The 25,950-nt window shown below is 44.5% G+C and overlaps 1 protein-coding gene and 1 long non-coding RNA gene across 3 annotated transcripts in view; one reads left to right on the top strand and one right to left on the bottom strand.

Moving 5' to 3' along the window:
- LOC143766319 (uncharacterized) overlaps positions 1-7,728 on the bottom strand; it is a 44,943-nt gene extending 37,215 nt beyond the window's left edge. Inside the window, exon 1 of one of the 2 annotated variants that reach the window (XM_077253906.1) lies at positions 7,646-7,728. In XM_077253906.1, the coding sequence (XP_077110021.1) occupies positions 7,646-7,719 (74 nt within the window). In that variant the 5' untranslated portion in view covers positions 7,720-7,728. The remainder of the gene's footprint in view (positions 1-7,645) is intronic. The other variant, XM_077253907.1, reaches the window with a different exon arrangement.
- An 82-nt stretch (positions 7,729-7,810) lies between these two features.
- LOC143766326 (uncharacterized) lies at positions 7,811-24,483 on the top strand. The gene is made up of 3 exons (XR_013213558.1): positions 7,811-8,020; positions 17,170-17,380; positions 22,309-24,483. It is a non-coding gene; the product is annotated as an uncharacterized LOC143766326 (long non-coding RNA).
- Positions 24,484-25,950: the final 1,467 nt, after the last annotated feature.

Below are 25,950 nucleotides of genomic sequence, written 5' to 3'. Positions count from 1 at the left end.
TGAAATCTATGGAAACAACATGGGGAAGACCCCTGGAGGCATCTCTGAATCCCAGGTCGCTGCTGGGAACAATGTTTTCTGAGTATTACGCTACTTTTACAGACTGACAATAAAACAAACAAAGCTGAAAATAAAATGGATTTTACTGGACAAAATGTTAAGAAACATTCTTTCCAGGATTATGACTTTTATATAATGCAAAATAAATAAGAGAAAAAAAAATGCTCCTCCACACATTGCTTATGTTCACACATAGTGTTTTTGTACGTTTGCATTTATTTCAATGGTGAAAAAAAACATTAAACAGGAAATGTACCGTATTTTCCGGCGTATAAGACGACCCCCCAACTTTACCAGTTAAAATAGAAAATCTTCTTAAAAGTCGGGGGTCTTCTTATACACCGTATGTCGTCTTATAGGGCCGGTGAATATGTGCCTTTTGGGGGAGGAGTGGTCCTGATGACGACGAGGGGGCGTCTCACAGGAAAATGAGTATCCCCCATTACCTGATCGTAGCGCTGCAGCGTGGGGTCTCTGCTGGGAGCGGCGGCTGCTGTGCTGTGGGGCGGCGGCTCCTCTTCTGCAGTGTGGGGCCTCTGTGCTGTGGGGCGGCGGCGGCGTATCTTCATGCAGTCGGGGCTCCTCCGGCATCTCCTTAAAGCCCGGAGGCCCCGCTCGCAGCTCGGTACAATGCGGTGGCCTCCGGGAAAATGGCCGCTGCTCAGATTCAGATCTCGTCCCGAGATCTCGGGAGACGAGATCTGAATCTGAGCAGCGGCCATTTTCCCGGAGGCAGCTCAATAGGTGCGATGCGGTGGCCTCCGGGAAAATGGCCGCTGGGGGCGGCGCATGCTCAGATTCAGATCTCGTCCCGAGATCTCGGGACACGAGATCTGAATCTGAGCAGCGGCCATTTTCCCAGAGGCCACCGCATTGTACCGATGGAGCTGCCAGCGGGCCCTCCGGAGATGCCGGAGGAGCCCCGACTGCATGAAGATACGCCGCCCCCGCCCCACAGTACAGAGGCCCCACACTGCAGAAGAGGACCCGCCGCCGCCCCACAGCACAGCCGCCGCCGCTCCCAGCAGAGACCCCACGCTGCAGCGCTACGATGAGGTAATGGGGCATACTCACTTTCCTGTGAGACGCCCCCTCGTCGTCATCAGGACCACTCCCCGCCCCCACCCACCATATACACCGGCGTACAAGGCGATACCCGGCGTATAAGACGACCCCCGACTGTTAAGAAGATTTTCAGGGGTTAAAAAGTCATCTTATACGCCGGAAAATACGGTAATTTTAACATTTTACTATCTTATCTGGCCATGCGGTGTGTGAGACATGATCAGACGCATCCTGTTTAATTTATGAAGCAGGGACTCTGAAAGTCACCATTTTTATTTTCCAGGCCATCAGGCTTTCCTTATTATTCTTAGAATGCCAACAGGTGGCCCACACTAAAATTGTACAGGGTCAGTAGCCAACCCTAACAATTTATAGAGGGCCACCAGGAGGCCCCCAATATTTTTAGAGGGCCAGGAGGCATCATGTGGACAGACAAGACCAAGATAGAGCTTTTTGGTAAAGAATGTCAATCTACTGTTTACTGTAAATAAAATGAGGCTTGCAAATAGAAAAATCACAGTAGTTACAGTCAAATATGGTGGAGACTCAAAGTTATTTTGGGGTTGTTTTGTTGCCTGTGGCACTGGTTGTCTTTACTGTGTGCAAGGCATCATGAAATGTGAAGATTCCCAAAGGATTTTGGGTCACAATGTTGTGTCCACTGCCAGAAAGCTGGGTTTGCATCCTAGGTCTTGGATCTTCCAACAGGACAATGACCCCAAACATACTTCAATAAGCACCCATAAATGGATGGAAACAAAGCAAACACAGGAATCATGGAGGACGCTGGTACGGTAGGCAAGGTACGCCTTCAGCGTCTTCTAAAACTTTTCCCTTTCTGTCAGGGTACCCATCACAACAGGGAGGGTCTGAGAAAACTGTCCCAGACCTTTCAGTGTGTTCCCAATGCCTGATTCATCTGATGTGTGTCTCCCTTGTCCCTACTCCTTTGTTGTCCAAGGAACTGTGATCCATTCCTCCAGGGATTTTAATAATTTAATAATAAGGGCCTTCTGGCACTATTAATTATTAGACCTATGCCGAACATACAAGATGAAAGCTGTGTGAGTAGCACCATATGTAGTGCAGGTAACCAGATCCTGTTCCTCCTCATTATCACCCAATCCACATTGAGAAGATGAGATGAGGCTGGGCTGTGTAACATTACCCTGTATAGTTTCTTGCTCCATCTCAACTGGCTCTGCATTTAAAGCCTCCTTTTTAATTGTGAGCAGCGAGTGTTTCAGTAGACAGATAAGTGGGATTGTACCGCTGATTATGGCGTCATCGCAGCTCACAATCTTGGTCGAGTCTTCAAAGTTTTGGAGAACTGCACAGATGTCAGACATCCATGCCCACTCATTAGCTTTTATGTGTGGAGGCTGACCGGAATACCGCTGTGCATGTTGTATCTAGTATTCAACTACTGCCCTCTGCTGCTAACAAAGCCTTGCCAACATATGTAAAGTTAAATTCCAAAGCGTGGTAACATCGCACACCAGTGAGATGGAAGTTGCAAATGCTGCTACAGCACTGCCAAGGCTGCAGAAAGTATAGCTGACTTTTGTAAATTGGCACACAAGCTGTGTACTTACACAAGTAGTTCATGCAGATCTGAGTAGGTTTTGAGAAAAGACTGAACCACTAAGTTGAGAATGTGAGCCAGGCCTGGTACGTGTGCGAGGTTACTAAGCTTCAGAGTCATCACCAGGTTACCGACATTGCCACACATGACCATACCTGGTTGTAGGTTCAAGGGAGACAGCCACAGATCAGTCTAGTCTGATAGACCCAGGGCTGTGGAGTTGGTAAGCCAAAACTCCGACAACTCAATTTCCATGACACGGACTCCACCACAATGGGCTCCGACTCCACAGCCCTGACAGGGCCGTGGAGTCGGTAAGCCAAACCTCCAACTCTGAATCCTCAATTTCCATGACACCAACTCCACCTCCAGAGCCCTGGTTAGACCTCTCAACAACTCTGCAACGGTGTACAGTTTGTCACATAAGCAGACTAGCCTCAGCAGAGCCCGTTTCCGTTTGGCCGAGGCAGTGCCGCATTGTTTACAACTTGCGACTGACGTTAACTTTTCAGATGGAGGAGGTGGTACAGGAACTTCTGTAGAAGGTAAGGGAAACCCTTAATGAACCAGGGCCCGCAATCCTCGGTGTCGGTAGCATGTGTTCCGTCCAATGGTCTGACTGGGTCTCAGCTTCCACAATATTCACCCAGTGTGCCGTCAGGGAAATGTAGTGTCCTTGGCCACAAGCACGTGTCCGTGGTTAAGTGGACCTTCCCAGTAACAGTGTTGGTCAGGGTACGGCTAATGTTATGGGACACGTGCTTGTGTAAAGCGGGCACGGCACAACGGAAAAAATAGTGGCGGCTGAGGAGCAAGCAGTATGAAAATGTGGCCATTTAGTATTGTGAGTGGAGGCGTATTTTTGCTTGCATTACAAGGAGTGGTGAAGGGACAACTGAACGCTGCACAGGGACATGTACGTGGAAGTGCTTGCTGACAGTGGTTGCAAGTGTGCAACAACAGGTGCAGGTTGGGAGGCATCTTCCCTTGAGTCATGGAAAGGGGATTGGAGTGCATGTAGAACAGGGGAAGAGGCAGTGGTGTCACCTACAGATACTGCTTCTGGACCCTGGCGTTCAGCCCAACTAGTCTTATCCTTTGCTGTCATGTGCCTGAGAATGCTGGTGATGGGCATACAGGTAGTTGTGCTGCCACTGCTGATGCTGGCATAGCAGATATTGCAAATGGCATTTTTTGGGTTAGCTGGACTGTCTTTAAAAAAGGTCCAGACTCGGGAACACCTATCCCTTGACTTGGCAACTTCACCGATGTTGGTACTCTGGAGAACAGTTGTCTGCCTTGTGTCTGGCCACCCCACTGCCTTTTCCTGCCTGTTCTGGTGCAGCAGATCCCTCCCCCTCTGTGCTGCTGTCTTTGCTCTGCATGTCACCTTCCCAGGTTGGGTCAGTGACTACATTGTCCACCACCTCATCTTCCACTTCTGCACCCTTGTCCTCTTCCTGACTTGCTGACTTTACAACATCAGTTGTTGGCAAATGTGCCTCATCATCAGCCACCTCTTGAGACAGTAATTTGTTATGGACCTGGTGGTTAGGAGCACTCGGAATGACCTGATGGTTAAACTGCAGAACAGAACAAGCTCCGGGAAGTGGGAGCTCTGCTGACCGCAAACCCTAATCCTATCACACACACAAGAAATAGCCGTGGAGCGTACCTAACTCTGCCTAGACGCCTCTTCACAGCCTAAAGGCCCCGTCTCACATAGCGAGATCGCTAGCGAGATCGCTGCTGAGTCACAAGTTTTGTGACGCAACAGCGACCTCAGTAGCGATCTCGCTATGTGTGACACGTACCAGCGACCAGGCCCCTGCTGTGAGATCGCTGGTCGTGTCGGAATGGCCTGGACCTTTTTTTGGTCGTTGAGGTCCCGCTGACATCGCTGAATCGGTGTGTGTGACACCGATCCAGCGATGTCTTCACTGGTAACCAGGGTAAACATCAGGTTACTAAGCGCAGGGCCGCGCTTAGTAACCCGATGTTTACCCTGGTTACCAGCGTAAATGTAAAAAAAAAACAAAAACAGTACATACTCACCATCTGATGTCCGTCAGGTCCCTTGCTGTCTGCTTCCTGCTCTGACTGAGTGCCGCCGTACAGTGAGAGCACAGCACAGCAGTGACGTCACCGCTGTGCTGTGCTCTCACTGTACGGCGGCACTCAGTCAGAGCAGGAAGCAGACGGCAAGGGACCTGACGGACATCAGAAGGCGAGTATGTACTGTTTGTTTTTTTTGGTAACCAGGGTAAACATCGGGTTACTAAGCGCGGCCCTGCGCTTAGTAACCTGATGTTTACCCTGGTTACCCGGGTGCTGCAGGGGGACTTCGGCATCGTTGAAGACAGTTTCAACGATGCTGAAGTCGTTCCCCTGATCGTTGGTCGCTGGAGAGAGCTGCCTGTGTGACAGCTCCCTAGCGACCACACAACGACTTACCAACGATCACGGCCAGGTCGTATCGCTGGTCGTGATCGTTGGTAAATCGCTATGTGAGACGGGGCCTTAAGAGCTAACTACCCCTAAAGATAGGAAAAAAAGCCTTACCTTGCCTCAGAGAAATTCCCCAAAGGAAAAGGCAGCCCCCCACAAATATTGACTGTGAGTTAAGATGGAAGTCACAAACACAGGAATGAAACAGGTTTCAGCAAAGGATGCCAGACTAAACTAAACAGACAGAGGATAGAAAAGGTATCTTTGCGGTCAGCACAAAAACTACAAAATACCACGCAGTGTGCGCAAAAAGACCCCTGCACCGACTCACGGTGCGGAGGTGCCACTCTGCATCCCAGAGCTTCCAGCTAGCAAGGCAATATCATGATAGCAAGCTGGACTAGAAAACAATGAACAACAAATTAACTAGCAGGGACTTAGCTTTTGCTGGAGTAGACAGGTCATCAGAAAGATCCAGGAGAGATCTGAACCAGTGCTAAGACATTGACAGCTGGCATGAAGTAACGATCTGAGTGGAGTTAAGTAGAGAAGCCAGCCTAGCCATAAACGAGGGCAGCTGAGGAAGGAGTCTCAGAACCAGCAGCTCCACTCACAGCCACCAGAGGGAGTCCACGGACAGAACTCGCCGAAGTACCATTCATGACCACAGGAGGGAGTTCGAGAACGGAATTCACAACAGTAATTGCATTTTCCCACCATTGCCTTCTTGTGAGCGTGGCTGCTCAAATATTTGGGCATCGCTACATGTGATCTCCTCATGTCCCGCTTGAAATTAATAGGCAAGAATCTATAAATGGAAATTAGAACTTTGAACAGCTCTTTGGAGTGTACAAATGTGGGATCACTTGTCTCCGGGCAGTCGGCATGGTGGGAGCAAGAAGGATCAGGGTGAGGATTATGTGGTCCAAACTGAGACTGGACTGTGTGAAAGACAGGAGGGTGCTGGCAAAGTGACTGAAAGCATTATCGCTGTTGAGAAAAATTTGAAGGATTAATATCAGATGAATATTTGTCCACCTCAAATTGATGTGTTACACTGCAGTAGCAATATAACAATGCTTTTAAAAACCAGTCAGGTTTGGCTGTATGCTTCTGGCCACAAACTGGTGTAGTATATATGTCGCATAGTATTTCCCTGCTGAAAAAACTTTGTAGGATTAGCATTGCAGGAAAATTTGCTCACCAGTGATGCTATTGATATCCAACCAAGTCCAACAGTATGCTTTTGAAGCAAAACTGGCACAGTATAAATGGCATATACTATTTCCCTATTCAGAACAATTTGCAAGATTAAGAGCAAAAATAATATTATTAGAATTGAGAAGGGCTTTTGGTATGAGTGGCAGCAGAAACAATGTGCAACTAACCCTCCTATCCTGTCCTACTCTACACCTTCAGCACAATCTCTCCTGAAGTGCTGCTAACAGCAGCATGAATGTTGATTATAAGTAGCCCTTATAAGGGCTGTTGTTGCCCTTGAAATAAATATTAGTGATGTCTAATCCCTGCCTATATGCAGCTAAAATGCTGTCCCAACCTCAGCACCTCTCCTCCTGCTCTGCCTGTGTCCGTACACTGTGCCGAGCATCATAACCCAATAACGCTATGCAACCAACCAATCAAAGTCTTCCATAACCAAGATGGCTATGGCATTAAAGTGACTGGCAGGCAACCCCAGAATGTTTATTGGCTAACAAGGGCCAAACGAGTGGGGTGGGGACTCGAGCTTGCGTGACAGCATTCAAAAATACTCCCCGGGTAACGAGCATCTTGAGCACACTGATGCTCGAGCGAATAACGAGCAGTGACGAGCACACTTGCTCATTATTAATACCAATATCTCCATTTACACTGCTGTGTTTTCTCTATAATGTTTTTTTTTAGCATTTTGCAGTAGGCTTCACTATATTACATGAAAAACACCAAAGAAAACAGGTGTTAAAATGTAAGAAAATAAAATGGGGTATGGAGGTACTGTGGGAACATTATACTGTGTGTGTGTGGGGGGATGGCAGTACCGTGAGAACATTATACCGTGTGGGGGGGGGATGGCAGTACCGTGAGAACATTATACCGTGTGGGGGGGGGATGGCAGTACCGTGAGAACATTATACCGTGTGGGGGGGGATGGCAGTACCGTGAGAACACTATACTGTGTGTGGTGGGATGGCGGTACTGTGGGAACATTATACTGTCCCACGGATGGCAGTAAAGGGTTAAATGACATCTGTAAGGTTAATGTCTTTCTATGAAGCTTCTTCTCTGAACTTTCTTCCTCTGTTTTCTGCCGTATTTCTATTATTCTACGGAATCAGGAATGTATTAAGTCCTATAGAAACTGCGGAGAAAGAATAATTTCTAATTCTGTGTTTCCAGGATTCTCCTTGTGGGAATTGGCTGCGATATCCTCTGTGCAATATATTTCTAGTATTAATGAGCCAGAAACGGGGAATCTCCAACACCTACCTCCACCTGCAGAGCCGCACTCCACATATATGGCTGTTCTGTGCACACAGGACCTGTGATGAGGTCATGCACATGTGACCAACTGAGGGGACGACATCACAGGAAAAGGCTGGACTTCCTTAATTGCAAACCTGACACCAGGAGGCTGGTTTGTGCTTTGTGTTGTGCTGAGGTAGCATCTAGAAGATTAGAGAGGCTCCTGTGAGGCTCCTTCCAGCAGCTCCACCCTAGATGGCTCACTAGTCAGGTGACAAGAATGCAGAGTCTGTAGTGAGGACCTCACAGTAGACTCCAAACTAGAAAGGTCAGCCCTGAGATGACCTGAGGGGAGATGATTTCAGAACCGTCTAGAATGGAGTTACTGCCGTGAGGAAGGTAAAGAGGCCAGGAATACGTTATATTACAGGAGTTACTGCAGTGAGAGGATAATGAGGCCCAGGAATACATTATATTACAGGAGTTACTGCAGTGAGGGGATAATGAGGCCCAAGAATACATTATATTACAGGAGTTACTGCCGTGAGGAAGGTAAAGAGGCCAGGAATACATTATATTACAGGAGTTACTGCAGTGAGGGGATAATGAGGCCCAAGAATACATTATATTACAGGAGTTACTGCAGTGAGGGGATAATGAGGCCCAAGAATACATTATATTACAGGAGTTACTGCAGTGATGGGATAATGAGGCCCAGGAATACATTATATCACAGGAGTTACTGCAGTGAGGGGATAATGAGGCCCAAGAATACATTATATTACAGGAGTTACTGCAGTGAGGGGATAATGAGGCCCAGGAATACATTATATTACAGGAGTTACTGCAGTGAGGGGATAATGAGGCCCAAGAATACATTATATTACAGGAGTTACTGCCGTGAGGAAGGTAAAGAGGCCAGGAATACATTATATTACAGGAGTTACTGCAGTGAGGGGATAATGAGGCCCAAGAATACATTATATTACAGGAGTTACTGCAGTGAGGGGATAATGAGGCCCAAGAATACATTATATTACAGGAGTTACTGCAGTGATGGGATAATGAGGCCCAGGAATACATTATATCACAGGAGTTACTGCAGTGAGGGGATAATGAGGCCCAAGAATACATTATATTACAGGAGTTACTGCAGTGAGGGGATAATGAGGCCCAGGAATACATTATATTACAGGAGTTACTGCAGTGAGGGGATAATGAGGCCCAAGAATACATTATATTACAGGAGTTACTGCCGTGAGGAAGGTAAAGAGGCCAGGAATACATTATATTACAGGAGTTACTGCAGTGAGGGGATAATGAGGCCCAAGAATACATTATATTACAGGAGTTACTGCAGTGAGGGGATAATGAGGCCCAAGAATACATTATATTACAGGAGTTACTGCAGTGATGGGATAATGAGGCCCAGGAATACATTATATCACAGGAGTTACTGCAGTGAGGGGATAATGAGGCCCAAGAATACATTATATTACAGGAGTTACTGCAGTGAGGGGATAATGAGGCCCAGGAATACATTATATTACAGGAGTTACTGCAGTGAGGGGGATAATGAGGCCCAGGAATACATTATATTACAGGAGTTACTGCAGTGAGGGGATAATGAGACCCAGGAATACATTATATTACAGGAGTTACTGCAGTGAGGGGATAATGAGGCCCAGGAATACATTATATTACAGGAGTTACTGCAGTGAGGGGATAATGAGACCCAGGAATACATTATATTACAGGAGTTACTGCAGTGAGGGGATAATGAGACCCAGGAATACATTATATCACAGGAGTTACTGCAGTGAGGGGATAATGAGGCCCAAGAATACATTATATTACAGGAGTTACTGCAGTGAGGGGATAATGAGGCCCAGGAATACATTATATTACAGGAGTTACTGCAGTGAGGGGATAATGAGGCCCAAGAATACATTATATTACAGGAGTTACTGCCGTGAGGAAGGTAAAGAGGCCAGGAATACATTATATTACAGGAGTTACTGCAGTGAGGGGATAATGAGGCCCAAGAATACATTATATTACAGGAGTTACTGCAGTGAGGGGATAATGAGGCCCAAGAATACATTATATTACAGGAGTTACTGCAGTGATGGGATAATGAGGCCCAGGAATACATTATATCACAGGAGTTACTGCAGTGAGGGGATAATGAGGCCCAAGAATACATTATATTACAGGAGTTACTGCAGTGAGGGGATAATGAGGCCCAGGAATACATTATATTACAGGAGTTACTGCAGTGAGGGGATAATGAGGCCCAAGAATACATTATATTACAGGAGTTACTGCCGTGAGGAAGGTAAAGAGGCCAGGAATACATTATATTACAGGAGTTACTGCAGTGAGGGGATAATGAGGCCCAAGAATACATTATATTACAGGAGTTACTGCAGTGAGGGGATAATGAGGCCCAAGAATACATTATATTACAGGAGTTACTGCAGTGATGGGATAATGAGGCCCAGGAATACATTATATCACAGGAGTTACTGCAGTGAGGGGATAATGAGGCCCAAGAATACATTATATTACAGGAGTTACTGCAGTGAGGGGATAATGAGGCCCAGGAATACATTATATTACAGGAGTTACTGCAGTGAGGGGGATAATGAGGCCCAGGAATACATTATATTACAGGAGTTACTGCAGTGAGGGGATAATGAGACCCAGGAATACATTATATTACAGGAGTTACTGCAGTGAGGGGATAATGAGGCCCAGGAATACATTATATTACAGGAGTTACTGCAGTGAGGGGATAATGAGACCCAGGAATACATTATATTACAGGAGTTACTGCAGTGAGGGGATAATGAGACCCAGGAATACATTATATCACAGGAGTTACTGCAGTGAGGGAATAATGAGACCCAGGAATACATTATATTACAGGAGTTACTGCAGTGAGGGGATAATGAGGCCCAGGAATACGTTATATTACAGGAGTTACTGCAGTGAGGGGATAATGAGGCCCAGGAATACATTATATTACAGGAGTTACTGCAGTGAGGGGATAATGAGGCCCAGGAATACCTTATATTACAGGAGTTACAGCAGTGAGGGGATAATGAGACCCAGAAATACATTATATTACAGGAGTTACTGCCGTGAGGGGATAATGAGGCCCAGGAATACATTATATTACAGGAGTTACTGCAGTGAGGGGATAATGAGGCCCAGGAATACATTATATCACAGGAGTTACTGCAGTGAGGGGATAATGAGGCCCAGGAATACATTATATTACAGGAGTTACTGCAGTGAGGGGATAATGAGGCCCAGGAATACCTTATATTACAGGAGTTACAGCAGTGAGGGGATAATGAGACCCAGAAATACATTATATTACAGGAGTTACTGCCGTGAGGGGATAATGAGGCCCAGGAATACATTATATTACAGGAGTTACTGCCGTGAGGGGATAATGAGGCCCAGGAATACATTATATTACAGGAGTTACTGCCGTGAGGGGATAATGAGGCCCAGGAATACATTATATTACAGGAGTTACTGCAGTGAGGGGATAATGAGACCAGGAATACATTATATTACAGGAGTTACTGCAGTGAGGGGGTAATAAGACCCAGGAATACATTATATTACAGGAGTTACTGCAGTGAGGGGATAATGAGGCCCAGGAATACATTATAGTACCGGAGTTACTGCAGTGAGGGGAAAATGGGACCCAGGAATACATTATATTACAGGAGTTACTGCAGTGAGGGGATAATGAGGCCCAGGAATACATATTACAGGAGTTACTGCAGTGAGGGAATAATGAGACCCAGGAATACATTATATTACAGGAGTTACTGCAGTGAGGGGATAATGAGGCCCAGGAATACGTTATATTACAGGAGTTACTGCAGTGAGGGGATAATGAGGCCCAGGAATACATTATATTACAGGAGTTACTGCAGTGAGGGGATAATGAGGCCCAGGAATACCTTATATTACAGGAGTTACAGCAGTGAGGGGATAATGAGACCCAGAAATACATTATATTACAGGAGTTACTGCCGTGAGGGGATAATGAGGCCCAGGAATACATTATATTACAGGAGTTACTGCAGTGAGGGGATAATGAGGCCCAGGAATACATTATATCACAGGAGTTACTGCAGTGAGGGAATAATGAGACCCAGGAATACATTATATTACAGGAGTTACTGCAGTGAGGGGATAATGAGGCCCAGGAATACGTTATATTACAGGAGTTACTGCAGTGAGGGGATAATGAGGCCCAGGAATACATTATATTACAGGAGTTACTGCAGTGAGGGGATAATGAGGCCCAGGAATACCTTATATTACAGGAGTTACAGCAGTGAGGGGATAATGAGACCCAGAAATACATTATATTACAGGAGTTACTGCCGTGAGGGGATAATGAGGCCCAGGAATACATTATATTACAGGAGTTACTGCCGTGAGGGGATAATGAGGCCCAGGAATACATTATATTACAGGAGTTACTGCCGTGAGGGGATAATGAGGCCCAGGAATACATTATATTACAGGAGTTACTGCAGTGAGGGGATAATGAGACCAGGAATACCTTATATTACAGGAGTTACAGCAGTGAGGGGATAATGAGACCCAGAAATACATTATATTACAGGAGTTACTGCCGTGAGGGGATAATGAGGCCCAGGAATACATTATATTACAGGAGTTACTGCCGTGAGGGGATAATGAGGCCCAGGAATACATTATATTACAGGAGTTACTGCCGTGAGGGGATAATGAGGCCCAGGAATACATTATATTACAGGAGTTACTGCAGTGAGGGGATAATGAGACCAGGAATACATTATATTACAGGAGTTACTGCAGTGAGGGGGTAATAAGACCCAGGAATACATTATATTACAGGAGTTACTGCAGTGAGGGGATAATGAGGCCCAGGAATACATTATAGTACCGGAGTTACTGCAGTGAGGGGAAAATGGGACCCAGGAATACATTATATTACAGGAGTTACTGCAGTGAGGGGATAATGAGACCCAGGAATACATTATATTACAGGAGTTACTGCCGTGAGGGGATAATGAGGCCCAGGAATACATTATATTACAGGAGTTACTGCAGTGAGGGGATAATGAGGCCCAGGAATACCTTATATTACAGGAGTTACAGCAGTGAGGGGATAATGAGACCCAGAAATACATTATATTACAGGAGTTACTGCCGTGAGGGGATAATGAGGCCCAGGAATACATTATATTACAGGAGTTACTGCCGTGAGGGGATAATGAGGCCCAGGAATACATTATATTACAGGAGTTACTGCCGTGAGGGGATAATGAGGCCCAGGAATACATTATATTACAGGAGTTACTGCAGTGAGGGGATAATGAGACCAGGAATACATTATATTACAGGAGTTACTGCAGTGAGGGGGTAATAAGACCCAGGAATACATTATATTACAGGAGTTACTGCAGTGAGGGGATAATGAGGCCCAGGAATACATTATAGTACCGGAGTTACTGCAGTGAGGGGAAAATGGGACCCAGGAATACATTATATTACAGGAGTTACTGCAGTGAGGGGATAATGAGACCCAGGAATACATTATATTACAGGAGTTACTGCAGTGAGGGGAAAATGGGACCCAGGAATACATTATATTACAGGGGTTACTGCAGTGAGGGGGATAATGAGGCCCAGGAATACATTATATTACAGGAGTTACTGCAGTGTGGGGATAATGAGGCCCAAGAATACATTATATTACAGGAGTTACTGCAGTGAGGGGATAATGAGACCCAGGAATACATTATATTACAGGAGTTACTGCAGTGAGGGGATAATGAGGCCCAAGTATACATTATATTACAGGAGTTACTGCAGTGAGGGGATAATGAGGCCCAGGAATACATTATATTACATCAGTTACTGCAGTGAGGGGATAATGAGGCCCAGGAATACATTATATCACAGGAGTTACTGCAGTGAGGGGATAATGAGACCCAGGAATACATTATATTACAGGAGTTACTGCAGTGAGGGGATAATGAGGCCCAGGAATACATATTACAGGAGTTACTGCAGTGAGGGGATAATGAGGCCCAGGAATACATTATATTACAGGAGTTACTGCCGTGAGGAAGGTAAAGAGGCCAGGAATACATTATATTACAGGAGTTACTGCAGTGAGGGGATAATGAGGCCCAGGAATACATTATATTACAGGAGTTACTGCAGTGAGGGGATAATGAGGCCCAGGAATACATTATATCACAGGAGTTACTGCAGTGAGGGGATAATGAGACCAGGAATACATTATATTACAGGAGTTACTGCAGTGAGGGGATAATGAGGCCCAGGAATACATTATATTACAGGAGTTACTGCAGTGAGGGGATAATGAGACCCAGGAATACATTATATTACAGGAGTTACTGCAGTGAGGGGATAATGAGGCCCAGGAATACACTATATTACAGGAGTTACTGCAGTGAGGGGATAATGAGGCCCAGGAATACATTATATCACAGGAGTTACTGCAGTGAGGGGAATAATGAGACCCAGGAATACATTATATTACAGGAGTTACTGCAGTGAGGGGATAATGAGGCCCAGGAATACATTATATTACAGGAGTTACTGCAGTGAGGGGATAATGAGACCCAGGAATACATTATATTACAGGAGTTACTGCAGTGAGGGGGATAATGAGGCCCAGGAATACATTATATTACAGGAGTTACTGCAGTGAGGGGATAATGAGACCCAGGAATACATTATATTACAGGAGTTACTGCAGTGAGGGGATAATGAGACCCAGGAATACATTATATTACAGGAGTTACTGCAGTGAGGGGGATAATGAGGCCCAGGAATACATTATATTACAGGAGTTACTGCAGTGAGGGGATAATGAGGCACAGGAATACATTATATTACAGGAGTTACTGCAGTGAGGGAATAATGAGACCCAGGAATACATTATATTACAGGAGTTACTGCAGTGAGGGAATAATGAGACCCAGGAATACATTATATTACAGGAGTTACTGCAGTGAGGGGATAATGAGGCCCAGGAATACATTATATTACAGGAGTTACTGCAGTGAGGGAATAATGAGACCCAGGAATACATTATATTACAGGAGTTACTGCAGTGAGGGGATAATGAGGCCCAAGAATACATTATATTACAGGAGTTACTGCAGTGAGGGGATAATGAGGCCCAGGAATACATATTACAGGAGTTACTGCAGTGAGGGGATAATGAGGCCCAGGAATACATTATATTACAGGAGTTACTGCAGTGAGGGGATAATGAGGCCCAAGAATACATTATATTACAGGAGTTACTGCAGTGAGGGGATAATGAGGCCCAAGAATACATTATATTACAGGAGTTACTGCAGTGAGGGGATAATGAGACCCAGGAATACATTATATTACAGGAGTTACTGCAGTGAGGGGATAATGAGGCCCAAGAATACATTATATTACAGGAGTTACTGCAGTGAGGGGATAATGAGGCCCAGGAATACATTATATTACATCAGTTACTGCAGTGAGGGGATAATGAGGCCCAGGAATACATTATATCACAGGAGTTACTGCAGTGAGGGGATAATGAGACCCAGGAATACATTATATTACAGGAGTTACTGCAGTGAGGGGATAATGAGGCCCAGGAATACATATTACAGGAGTTACTGCAGTGAGGGGATAATGAGGCCCAGGAATACATTATATTACAGGAGTTACTGCCGTGAGGAAGGTAAAGAGGCCAGGAATACATTATATTACAGGAGTTACTGCAGTGAGGGGATTATGAGGCCCAGGAATACATTATATTACAGGAGTTACTGCAGTGAGGGGATAATGAGGCCCAGGAATACGTTATATTACAGGAGTTACTGCAGCGAGGGGATAATGAGGCCCAAGAATACATTATATTACAGGAGTTACTGCAGTGAGGGGATAATGAGACCCAGGAATACATTATATTACAGGAGTTACTGCCGTGAGGAAGGTAAAGAGGCCAGGAATACATTATATTACAGGAGTTACTGCAGTGAGGGGATAATGAGGCCCAGGAATACATTATATTACAGGAGTTACTGCAGTGAGGGGATAATGAGGCCCAGGAATACGTTATATTACAGGAGTTACTGCAGCGAGGGGATAATGAGGCCCAGGAATACATTATATCACAGGAGTTACTGCAGTGAGGGGAAAATGAGGCCCAGGAATACATTATATTACAGGAGTTACTGCAGTGAGGGGATAATGAGACCCAGGAATACATTAGATTACAGGAGTTACTGCAGTGAGGGGATAATGAGGCCCAAGAATACATTATATTACAGGAGTTACTGCAGTGAGGGGATAATGAGGCCCAGGAATACACTATATTACAGGAGTTACTGCAGTGAGGGGATAATGAGGCCCAGGAATACATTATATCACAGGAGTTACTGCAGTGAGGGGATAATGAGGCCCAGGAATACATTATATTACAGGAGTTACTGCAGTGAGGGGATAATGAGGCCCAGGAATACGTTATATTACAGGAGTTACTATTACAGGAGTTACTGCAGTGAGGGGATAATGAGGCCCAGGAATACATTATATTACAGGAGTTACTGCAGTGAGGGGATAATGAGACCCAGGAATACATTATATTACAGGAGTTACTGCAGTGAGGGGATAATGAGGCCCAGGAATACATTATATTACAGGAGTTACTGCAGTGAGGGGAAAATGAGACCCAGGAATACATTATATCACAGGAGTTACTGCAGTGAGGGGAAAATGAGGCCCAGGAATACATTATATTACAGGAGTTACTGCAGTGAGGGGATAATGAGGCCCAGGAATACATTATATTACAGGAGTTACTGCAGTGAGGGGAAAATGGGACCCAGGAATACATTATATTACAGGAGTTACTGCAGTGATGGGATAATGAGGCCCAGGAATACATTATATTACAGGAGTTACCGCAGTGAGGGGATAATGAGGCCCAGAAATACATAATATTACAGGAGTTACAGCAGTGAGGGGGATAATGAGGCCCAGGAATACATTATATTACAGGAGTTACTGCAGTGAGGGGATAATGAGACCCAGGAACACATTATATTCCAGGAGTTACTGCAGCGAGGGGATAATGAGGCCAAGGAATACATTATATTACATTAGTTATTGCAGTGAAGGGGATAATGAGGCCCAGGAATACATTATATTACAGGAGTTACTGCAGTGAGGGGATAATGAGGCCCAGGAATACCTTATATTACAGGAGTTACTGCAGTGAGGGGATAATGAGACCCAGAAATATATTATATTACAGGAGTTACAGCAGTGAGGGGATAATGAGACCCAGGAATACATTATATTACAGGAGTTACATCAGTGAGGGGATAATGAGACCCAGGAATACATTATATTACAGGAGTTACTTCCGTGGGGGGATAATGAGGCTACGGTGCACAATCCTGTTGACAGGTTCGCTTTTAGATCCACTTTGTCTTTCACAGGTCTTTGCTCAAGAAGTATGGGGAACTTCTTGAGCCCTCACCCCTACTGCCGCCCCCAATAATGGTTGATGGAAATCTCGAGTTTCAGATTTTGAGGATTGTAGATTCTTGCCTCCAACATCGTTCCCTACAATACTTGGTGCACTGGAAGGGTTACGGTCCAGAGGAAAGGATGTGGGTCTCGGCATCAGAGGTGAACATCCCCAGGCTGGTTCGTTAATTTCACACCTCTTATCCCAACAAACCTGGTCCTGAGTGTCTGGAGGTCAATCGTAGAAGGGGGGGTACTGTCAGGGGTTTGTCAGAAGCTGCAGACAGTCTCACTGCATCTAGCTGCAGGAGGTCTCTGCATTTGGCTTTGCAGACACTTTCTTAACTGTTCTGACTCTTTGACCCAGTGGCAACCTTTCTCCAGCTCTAATTGACACACCTGGACCTGGGTGTTTATAGACTTCCAGCCTGCTGCTGGGAATCGCCGGTGATATTTCCATTTCCCCCTGTTGAGGCTTGGAGCTATAGTAGTCAGCTATCTTCCTCTTTAGTGCTGTTTGAGGATATCTGTGTTATCTCTCTGAGTCTACTCAGCATAAGTGTTCCCCCTTGTTTGTCTACCCCATCTGTCTTTAGTTGTAGCAGTGATTGACTAGTGCTCATTCCATCCTTCCCTAAGCAGAGCTTATTGCCAGTGTCAGGCAGGGATTAGGTTCCTGCTCGGTGAAAGGTGTAGATCCTATATAGGAACGTTTAGGGCACACAGGGTGACTTTAGATCTGCTTAGGGGTTCACACTTCCCTGGTGTTTGGCTCCCTTCCCGTCATCCTTTTGTGTTGCACTTGGTCTTTTTTTTATTCAATATGACAATGGAGATAATAATGGGGGTGTCTCATAGACTCCTCTCCATTACTAACCTGTGGACTTGAAGTGAGGCTAAGTGCCAGAATTGTCACATCTTATAGATGCGCCTTTCCTGGGGTGGATGAGAGCTGATGGTTTTAGCCACGAGAGCCAATATCCATGGCCCCTTCCTAGGCTATTAATATCAGCACACAGCTAAAATAACAAAGGAGTGGCTTCAGAACAACTCTGTTACCATTCTTGACTGGCCCAGCCAGGTCCCTAACCTAAACCCAATTGAACATCTCTGGAGAGATCTGAAAATGGCTGTCCACCAACTTTCCTCATCCAACCTGATGGAACTGGAGAGGATCTGCAAGGAAGAATGCCAGAGGATCCCCAAATCCAGGTGTAAAAAACTTGTTGCATCATTCCAAAGAAGACTCATGGCTGTACTAGCTGAAAAGGGTGCTGTTACTCAATACTGAGCAAAGTGTCTGAATACTTATGACCATGTGATATTTCAGTTTTTCTTTTTAATAAATTTGCAAAAATTGCTACATTTCTTGTTTTTTTTCAGTCCAGATGGGATGCGGAGTGTATATTAATGAGAAACAAATGAACTTTTTTGAATTTACCAAATGGCTGCAATGAAACAAAGAGTGAAAATTTTAAAGTGGTCTGAATACTTTCCATACCCACTGTATGTAATTCATTTATTCTATCCTGTCAGGTCCTTATGTGATTTTACTGTATGCGGCTGCTGAATTGCCAGCTTTTTATGTACCTAATATATATATCATTGACATCTTTATACCTATCTATTCTATGTGTATACACTCACCGGCCACTTTATTAGGTACACCTGTCCAACTTCTTGTTAACACTTAATTTCTAATCAGCCAATCACATGGCGGCAACTCAGTGCATTTAGGCATGTAGACATGGTCAAGACAATCTCCTGCAGTTCAAACCGAGCATCAGTATGGGGAAGAAAGGTGATTTGAGTGCCTTTGAACGTGGCATGGTTGTTGGTGCCAGAAGGGCTGGTCTGAGTATTTCAGAAACTGCTGATCTACTGGGATTTTCACGCACAACCATCTCTAGGGTTTACAGAGAATGGTCCGAAAAAGAAAAAAAATCCAGTGAGCGGCAGTTCTGTGGGCGGAAATGCCTTGTTGATGCCAGAGATCAGAGGAGAATGGGCAGACTGGTTCGAGCTGATAGAAAGGCAACAGTGACTCAAATCGTCACCCGTTACAACCAAGGTAGGCCTAAGAGCATCTCTGAACGCACAGTGCGTCGAACTTTGAGGCAGATGGGCTACAGCAGCAGAAGACCACACCGGGTACCACTCCTTTCAGCTAAGAACAGGAAACTGAGGCTACAATTTGTACAAGCTCATCGAAATTGGACAGTAGAAGATTGGAAAAATGTTGCTTGGTCTGATGAGTCTCGATTTCTGCTGCGACATTCGGATGGTAGGGTCAGAATTTGGCGTAAACAACATGAAAGCATGGATCCATCCTGCCTTGTATGGAGCATCTTTGGGATGTGCAGCCGACAAATCTGCGGCAACTGTGTGATGCCATCATGTCAATATGGACCAAAATCTCTGAGGAATGCTTCCAGCACCTTGTTGAATCTATGCCACGAAGAATTGAGGCAGTTCTGAAGGCAAAAGGGGGTCCAACCCGTTACTAGCATGGTGTACCTAATAAAGTGGCCGGTGAGTGTATATCTATGTATCTATTCTATCCTGGCGGGTGCTGCTGTGATTTTACTGTACACAGCTTTGTCCGAGTGCTGTGTGATTTTTTTCTTGCACCCATTGACTTCTATTGCCGAATGCGATCTGTTTTCCAATTTCACTCGCAGCATGCTGCAATTTTTTTCCAGTCCGATCATGATCCGCTCTGAGCTGTAAAAAACGCAGATGAACGCACAATGATAAACTAACATTGGTCCAAATGCAATCTGAATTTTAATCGGATTACATTCGTCCGATTTCATTGCAAGTCAGAATGAGCCTTAATGGGGACAGTCATCTCTTCCACTACAGGCAACCTAGCAGATAGAGACCTAATCAAGAGTCTTCAAATTTCCAAAAACTAGGACCTGACACCACCAAAGTGGCATAAATTTCAGCAGAGTAGAAATCGTATAATGGGGACCGACACCGCAGCAGCAATAACAGGCACCGAAGCCACACTAAATATATCAAAGACTGCAATTACGCTGGAAACCAAAGGTCCGCTGTCTGCACCGTGCCCACCCGCTGGCTGTCTCCGTTGTCTCCCTAGGCGCAGTCAGCATTGGTGGAGAAGCCTCCGGCCACTTCCTCCACCAATCAGAGTGTGAAACAGCTGACGCGATTATGTCATCTCATTGTGTCAACTGTCTTCCGCCGGAGAGTCAGCAAACCAGAGGCAGAGAGAAGAGCAGGGCATCAGGGAACGGGTCCGAGGTGAGTATGTGGTGTGTTTTTTTTTTCATGTGTATGAACATAGGGATTCTATGGGGGTGACAGACAGCACGTGGGGATTCTATGGGGGTGACAGACAGTACATGGGGATTCTATGGGGGTGAAAGACAGCACATGGTGATTCTTTGGGGGTGACAGACAGTACATGGGGATTCTATGGGGGTGACATACAGCACATGGGGATTCTGTGGGTGTGACATGCAGCACATAGAGATTCTATGGGAGTGACATGCAGAACATGGGGATTCTATGGGGGAGATAGACAGCACATGGGGATTTTATGGAGGTGAAAGACAGTGCATGGGGATTCTATGGGGGTGACAGACTACATGGGGATGCTATAGGAGTGACAGTACATGGAGATTCTATGGGGGTGACATGCAGCACATGGGGATTCTATGGGGGTGACATGCAGTACATGGGGATTCTATGGGGGTGACAGACAGTACATGGGGATTCTATGGGGGTGACATACAGCACATGGGGATTCTATGGGGTGACAAGACACTACATGGGGATTGGAACCAGTGGTTGGAACCACTGGGAATTTAACAAGTAAACCATCCAGATTTTTTTTGGATATAATCCCCCTTTAAAAAACCATCTCCAATTTATTACTCCATTTTACTTTATATGTCTGAAGGGGGGTTACTGCAAGAGATGTATATGTCTCTCTGTCCCTTAATTGCCTGAAGGCAACCCTCTCGTAATTCTACCCCGGCCAAATCACCATATTGCCCCCTTGTCAGCTGGCTTAAGGCTGCTTTCACACATCAGGTTTTTTGTTTCAGGCACAATCTGGCATTTTTTGGAAAAAACTGATCCGTTTTTTTCCCATACAGTTGTATTAGCGCCGGATTGTGCCTGAAGGGCACGCGTTTCATCCGTTTTGTGCTGGATCCGTCCCTTCAGGCTTTTTTGTCGGACACAAAAAACATCTACTGCAACATTTTTTCTGTGCGTCGAAAAAGCCTGAAGGGACGTTTCCGGCAATAAACACATGGAATGGATGTGTGAATGAACGGTTCCGGCTACTGAATCCGTGTTTTGCACATTGAGCATGCCCAGAAGCTTTGTTTTCGACTCTGGCATGGGAAAAAAATCAATCTCTCTCTTCTTCAAGGACCTTACATAGTTGACTGGTCATATCATATTATCTTTCTTTTTATAGTTGTTCAAAGTTTTTAAAAATATTTAGAATTGAGAGTCCTCAGTGGTTGATACCTTTTAATGGCAAACTGAAAAGATGGTAACAAATTGCAAGCTTTCGAGACTACATACGTCTCTTCATCAGGCAAAGATTAAAACAAATTCTGAAGAATCACATATTTATGCACAACATAGTATAGAGAAAAAAAAAAAAAGGGGAAAAAAACCATGGATAAGCCAGGTGACATGAAGCAGAATTACCATGGGTGATAAACAGTTACGTCCATAAATATTGGGCCAATTCTTAGATAAGGATTGTTTTATTGTCCGGTGATTAGGGTCTCTGTTGTGATGACCCCACATGGTCTGATGGGCAAGTTCCTTAATTGATGTAAAAAGACATAAATCCATGTGACACATTCATTCCTGCAGTTAGAGTGTCAAAGGTCGTCATCAGTTTATATTCCCAGACTCTCCTGTCTTTCTGTGTTTTGAATTCCCTAATTCCCAAAGTTTTTAAGTCATTTATCAAGTTTTGTGAATATATCCACCTGTGGACATAAAGACAAGGGATAAAATGTGGTAAACCTGGCTGAAATAGGGGGTGGAGAAATACCTGTAATATTTGTGTTAGACTCCTCTTCCAACACACTGATGGCCTCTTGTTTCAGGGGACTGCATGCTGCGCTTATCCCTCAGGACACCACCAGGAGCACTGAAGACACGTTTTGCGAGAACGCTGGCTGCCTGGCACAATAAAAACTCCAAGGCGTGTGAGGCAAGCTCAGGCCACTCATCCATTTTGGAAGATGAATGTGAAAGGGCCCAAACCCTCCCTGATGGTAATGATACTCCTGCACCTTCCTCTCCATTCGTTCATCACGTGTAAGACTTGGACTGTGTTGTGCTGGTGCACGAACTGGTCTAAAAAAGTGTTAAAGGACTCATAGAACTGTGTGCTTCAGCAGTATTCCTAATCATAACTATACGGGGATCATGTTGCATATAGTTTAGCAAGAAGGCAGTCATGTGTCGGGCTCTACCATGAGGTCCAAGCCCATGCTGTGTTGGTGGCTGGGTAACAGCCACCAAAAGACGTTCAAACGAAACGTGTGTTGGGTTGGCGGGGACATTGTGTTACCACATTCAATTTACTAAGTCCACTTATTCTATGCTTGCTTTGATTAGGCTTGTTTATAGTGATCTCTTCCATATGGGCTCACACTCATGTTTGGTTGGCTAGCACTTTGCATTTTTTTCCATTGTTACTAATGGTATATGTTCTCTGCACTGTCAATGACACATATTTGTTTACTTATATACTTATTGGGTCAGCACAGTGGCTCAATGGTTAGCAGTCCTGGTTCAAATCCCACCAAGGACAACATCTGCAAAGAGTTTGTATGTTCTCCCTGTGTTTGTGTGGGTTTCCTCCAGGTACTCCAGTTTGCTCCCACATTCCAAAGACATACTAATAGGGAATTTAGATTGTGAGCCCCATCGGGGACAGTGATGATAATGTGTGCAAACTGTAAGGCACTGTGGAATATGTTAGCGCTATATAAAAATAAAGATCATCATCATTATTAATTTATTACATTCAGCGGTTCTGTCTGTAATTTGGCAACTTGACTCAATTTTATGTGGTAGACATTCATTTTTTGTCACCATGTCTTCATCTACTATTATTTTCTAAACTATTTGCACTTTGCACATTTCACTTTTTTTAAATTTGTTATTAATACATTGACTCACTTGTTCATTGAATATTTCTGCACTCTGCATTTTATTGGTAATATTATGCCCGTTTGTTTTGGTGTCCAGTAGTTCTTGTCCATGTCCATTGTCTATTTGAAGAGATATATTTATAAAAAAATTTTTCCAAAAAACAAGGATTATACTTTCTGGTGGTGGTCCATTCACTTCCTTCTTTTAGTGTGGTCATAGACACAGTTGTGGCTGAGGATGCATTGCTCATCGTGGCTGCATCACTATGTGTCTGTGATGTATGGCACAACATAATATCAACTTCCTCCTCATATGACCTACTCAGCTGTGTACCTCTATATTCACGTCAACTGGGATCTAACACCTCATCATTATCCTCGGTAATCGCATTCCTCGCCCTTGGAGTCGACCTCCTTCTCTTCCTGCCCTGACTGCACGGTACAGTCCGAGTGAGCCTCAGATATCTGAGTTCATCAGGATCACCTCCCTCCTAGTGGTTAATATCTGATGACGAGGGTCAGGATGCTGTTCAGACCCTACTTTGTCCTCTCCCGGATTTAAGCTATTAAAAATTTGGGTATAGGTGCAGATTTCCTCCTCTTGACTCAGTGAAGCTTTTGAGTACACTTCTGATGACCATGGCATAGAATATGTGAACAGCTCTTCAGACTCACTTATCTGTGGTTCCGTACAGTCAGTTGTAAGGTTGGAGGGTTGGAGGGTTGGGATGCGGGGGGAAGCAAGAGGAATTTGGGTGCCATCCCTGTGTACTGTACTGGTTGTGAGGTTGAGGTGGAGGAAGAGGAGGAGAGACCACTTGAAGCTGCACTTGCCATCCACTCAAGCAGATGCTCTTTCTGGGCCTCATCAACAAGGCATACCGCTGTGCGTCTGCTGAAGAAAGGTAGTGAAGTAGCCCGTCCAGTAACAGAAGTTGCCAGATGTCTTTGCATAGGACGTGACGTTGTTGGTTCACTAATGCTTTCACTAACCTTACCTACCTCACGTACACCTTGAACATCAAACCTAATTCTTCTAACGCAGCCTCACATTTTCCCAGTCATGTTGCTCAGATAGTGTGGTAATAGCACAGTATTTGCAATAAAAAAATTAAGATTTGAAACTCTTCACCACCTCTGCAAACAGCTGAATTTCAGAGGCAGTAAATGCCAAGGTGAAATATGGCGTGCTGTATCGTGTTAGTCACAAGAGAAAATTGTTTGAGTGTGGATGAGGCCTGTATGACAAAGAAGATATGCTACAAACAATTTGAAAGTCAGATGTCGCCTACTGTATGACGTTAAGAACACAAGAATTATTTTGTATCCTCTGGCTCAGGCCTCTATAACACATTAGATGCTACAAACTATTTTAAAGTCAGGTCCCCTACTGTATGACACTAGGAACAGAAGAATTTTTGGTGGCCTCTGGATCAGGCCTCTCTAATAGAAATGAACGAATATGTTTGGAAAATGATTGCCAAACATAAATTTGGCACAAATATGGTACATTCAGATTCGTGATCGGTAACACAAGCATTTTTCTTAAAATCGGAAAAAGTCGGTAACATTCGGTAAAAGATAGAATAAAAGCCGGCAATTCATGTGCTACATACAGTAAAATCACAGAGTGACAGGTTAGAATAGATATATACACATAGAATACATAGATATATAGATGTTAGTGACACACACATATATATGTATATATATTACATAGACAGAAGAAAAGCTGGCAATTCATCTGCCATGTAGTGTAAAATCACAACAGGAGCCGACAGAAGAGATGGATTACATACAGTAAATACATGAAGAATAGGTAGATATATAAATGTCAGTGACAAATACAATTAGTACATTGTGTTTGCAGCTTACTGTACATGTCATTTAATTAATAAAATTAAAATTTTCGTAAACAGTGGAGGGAAAGCCGACAGCTGGGAGCCGATGTTTATAGCCTGGGAAGGGGGTAACACCCATGGAGCTTCTCAGGCTATTAATATCAGCTCACAACTGTATACTTAGCCTTTACTGGCTATTAACCCCTTCATGACCTTGGGATTTTTCGTTTTTCCGTGTTCGTTTTTCACTCCCCTCCTTCCCAGAGCCATAACTTTTTTATTTTTCCGTCAATTTGGCCATGTGAGGGCTTATTTTTTGCGGGACGAGTTGTACTTTTGAACGACATCATTGGTTTTAGCATGTCGTGTACTAGAAAACAGGAAAAAAATTCCAAGTGCAGTGAAATTGCAAAAAAAGTGCAGTCCCACACTTGTTTTTTGTTTGGCTTTTTTGCTAGGTTCACTAAATGCTAAAACTGACCTGCCATTATGATTCTACAGGTCACTACGAGTTCATAGACACCTAACATGACTAGGTTATTTTTTTACCTAAGTGGTGAAAAAAAAATCCAAACTTTGCTAAAAAAATAAAAATAAAATTGCGCCATATTCCGATACTCGTAGCGTCTCCATTTTTCAAGATCTGGGGTCAGTTGAGGGCTTATTTTTTGCGTGCCAAGCTGGCGTTTTTAATGATAGCATTTTGGTGCAGGTATGTTCTTTTGATCGCCCGTTATTGCATTTT

Source organism: Ranitomeya variabilis, chromosome 4, assembly GCF_051348905.1.
Source record: "Ranitomeya variabilis isolate aRanVar5 chromosome 4, aRanVar5.hap1, whole genome shotgun sequence".
NCBI lineage: Eukaryota > Metazoa > Chordata > Amphibia > Anura > Dendrobatidae > Ranitomeya > Ranitomeya variabilis.
The sequence above is the reverse complement of the archived record's forward strand: the minus strand, read 5'-3'. Positions and strand labels throughout refer to the sequence as shown.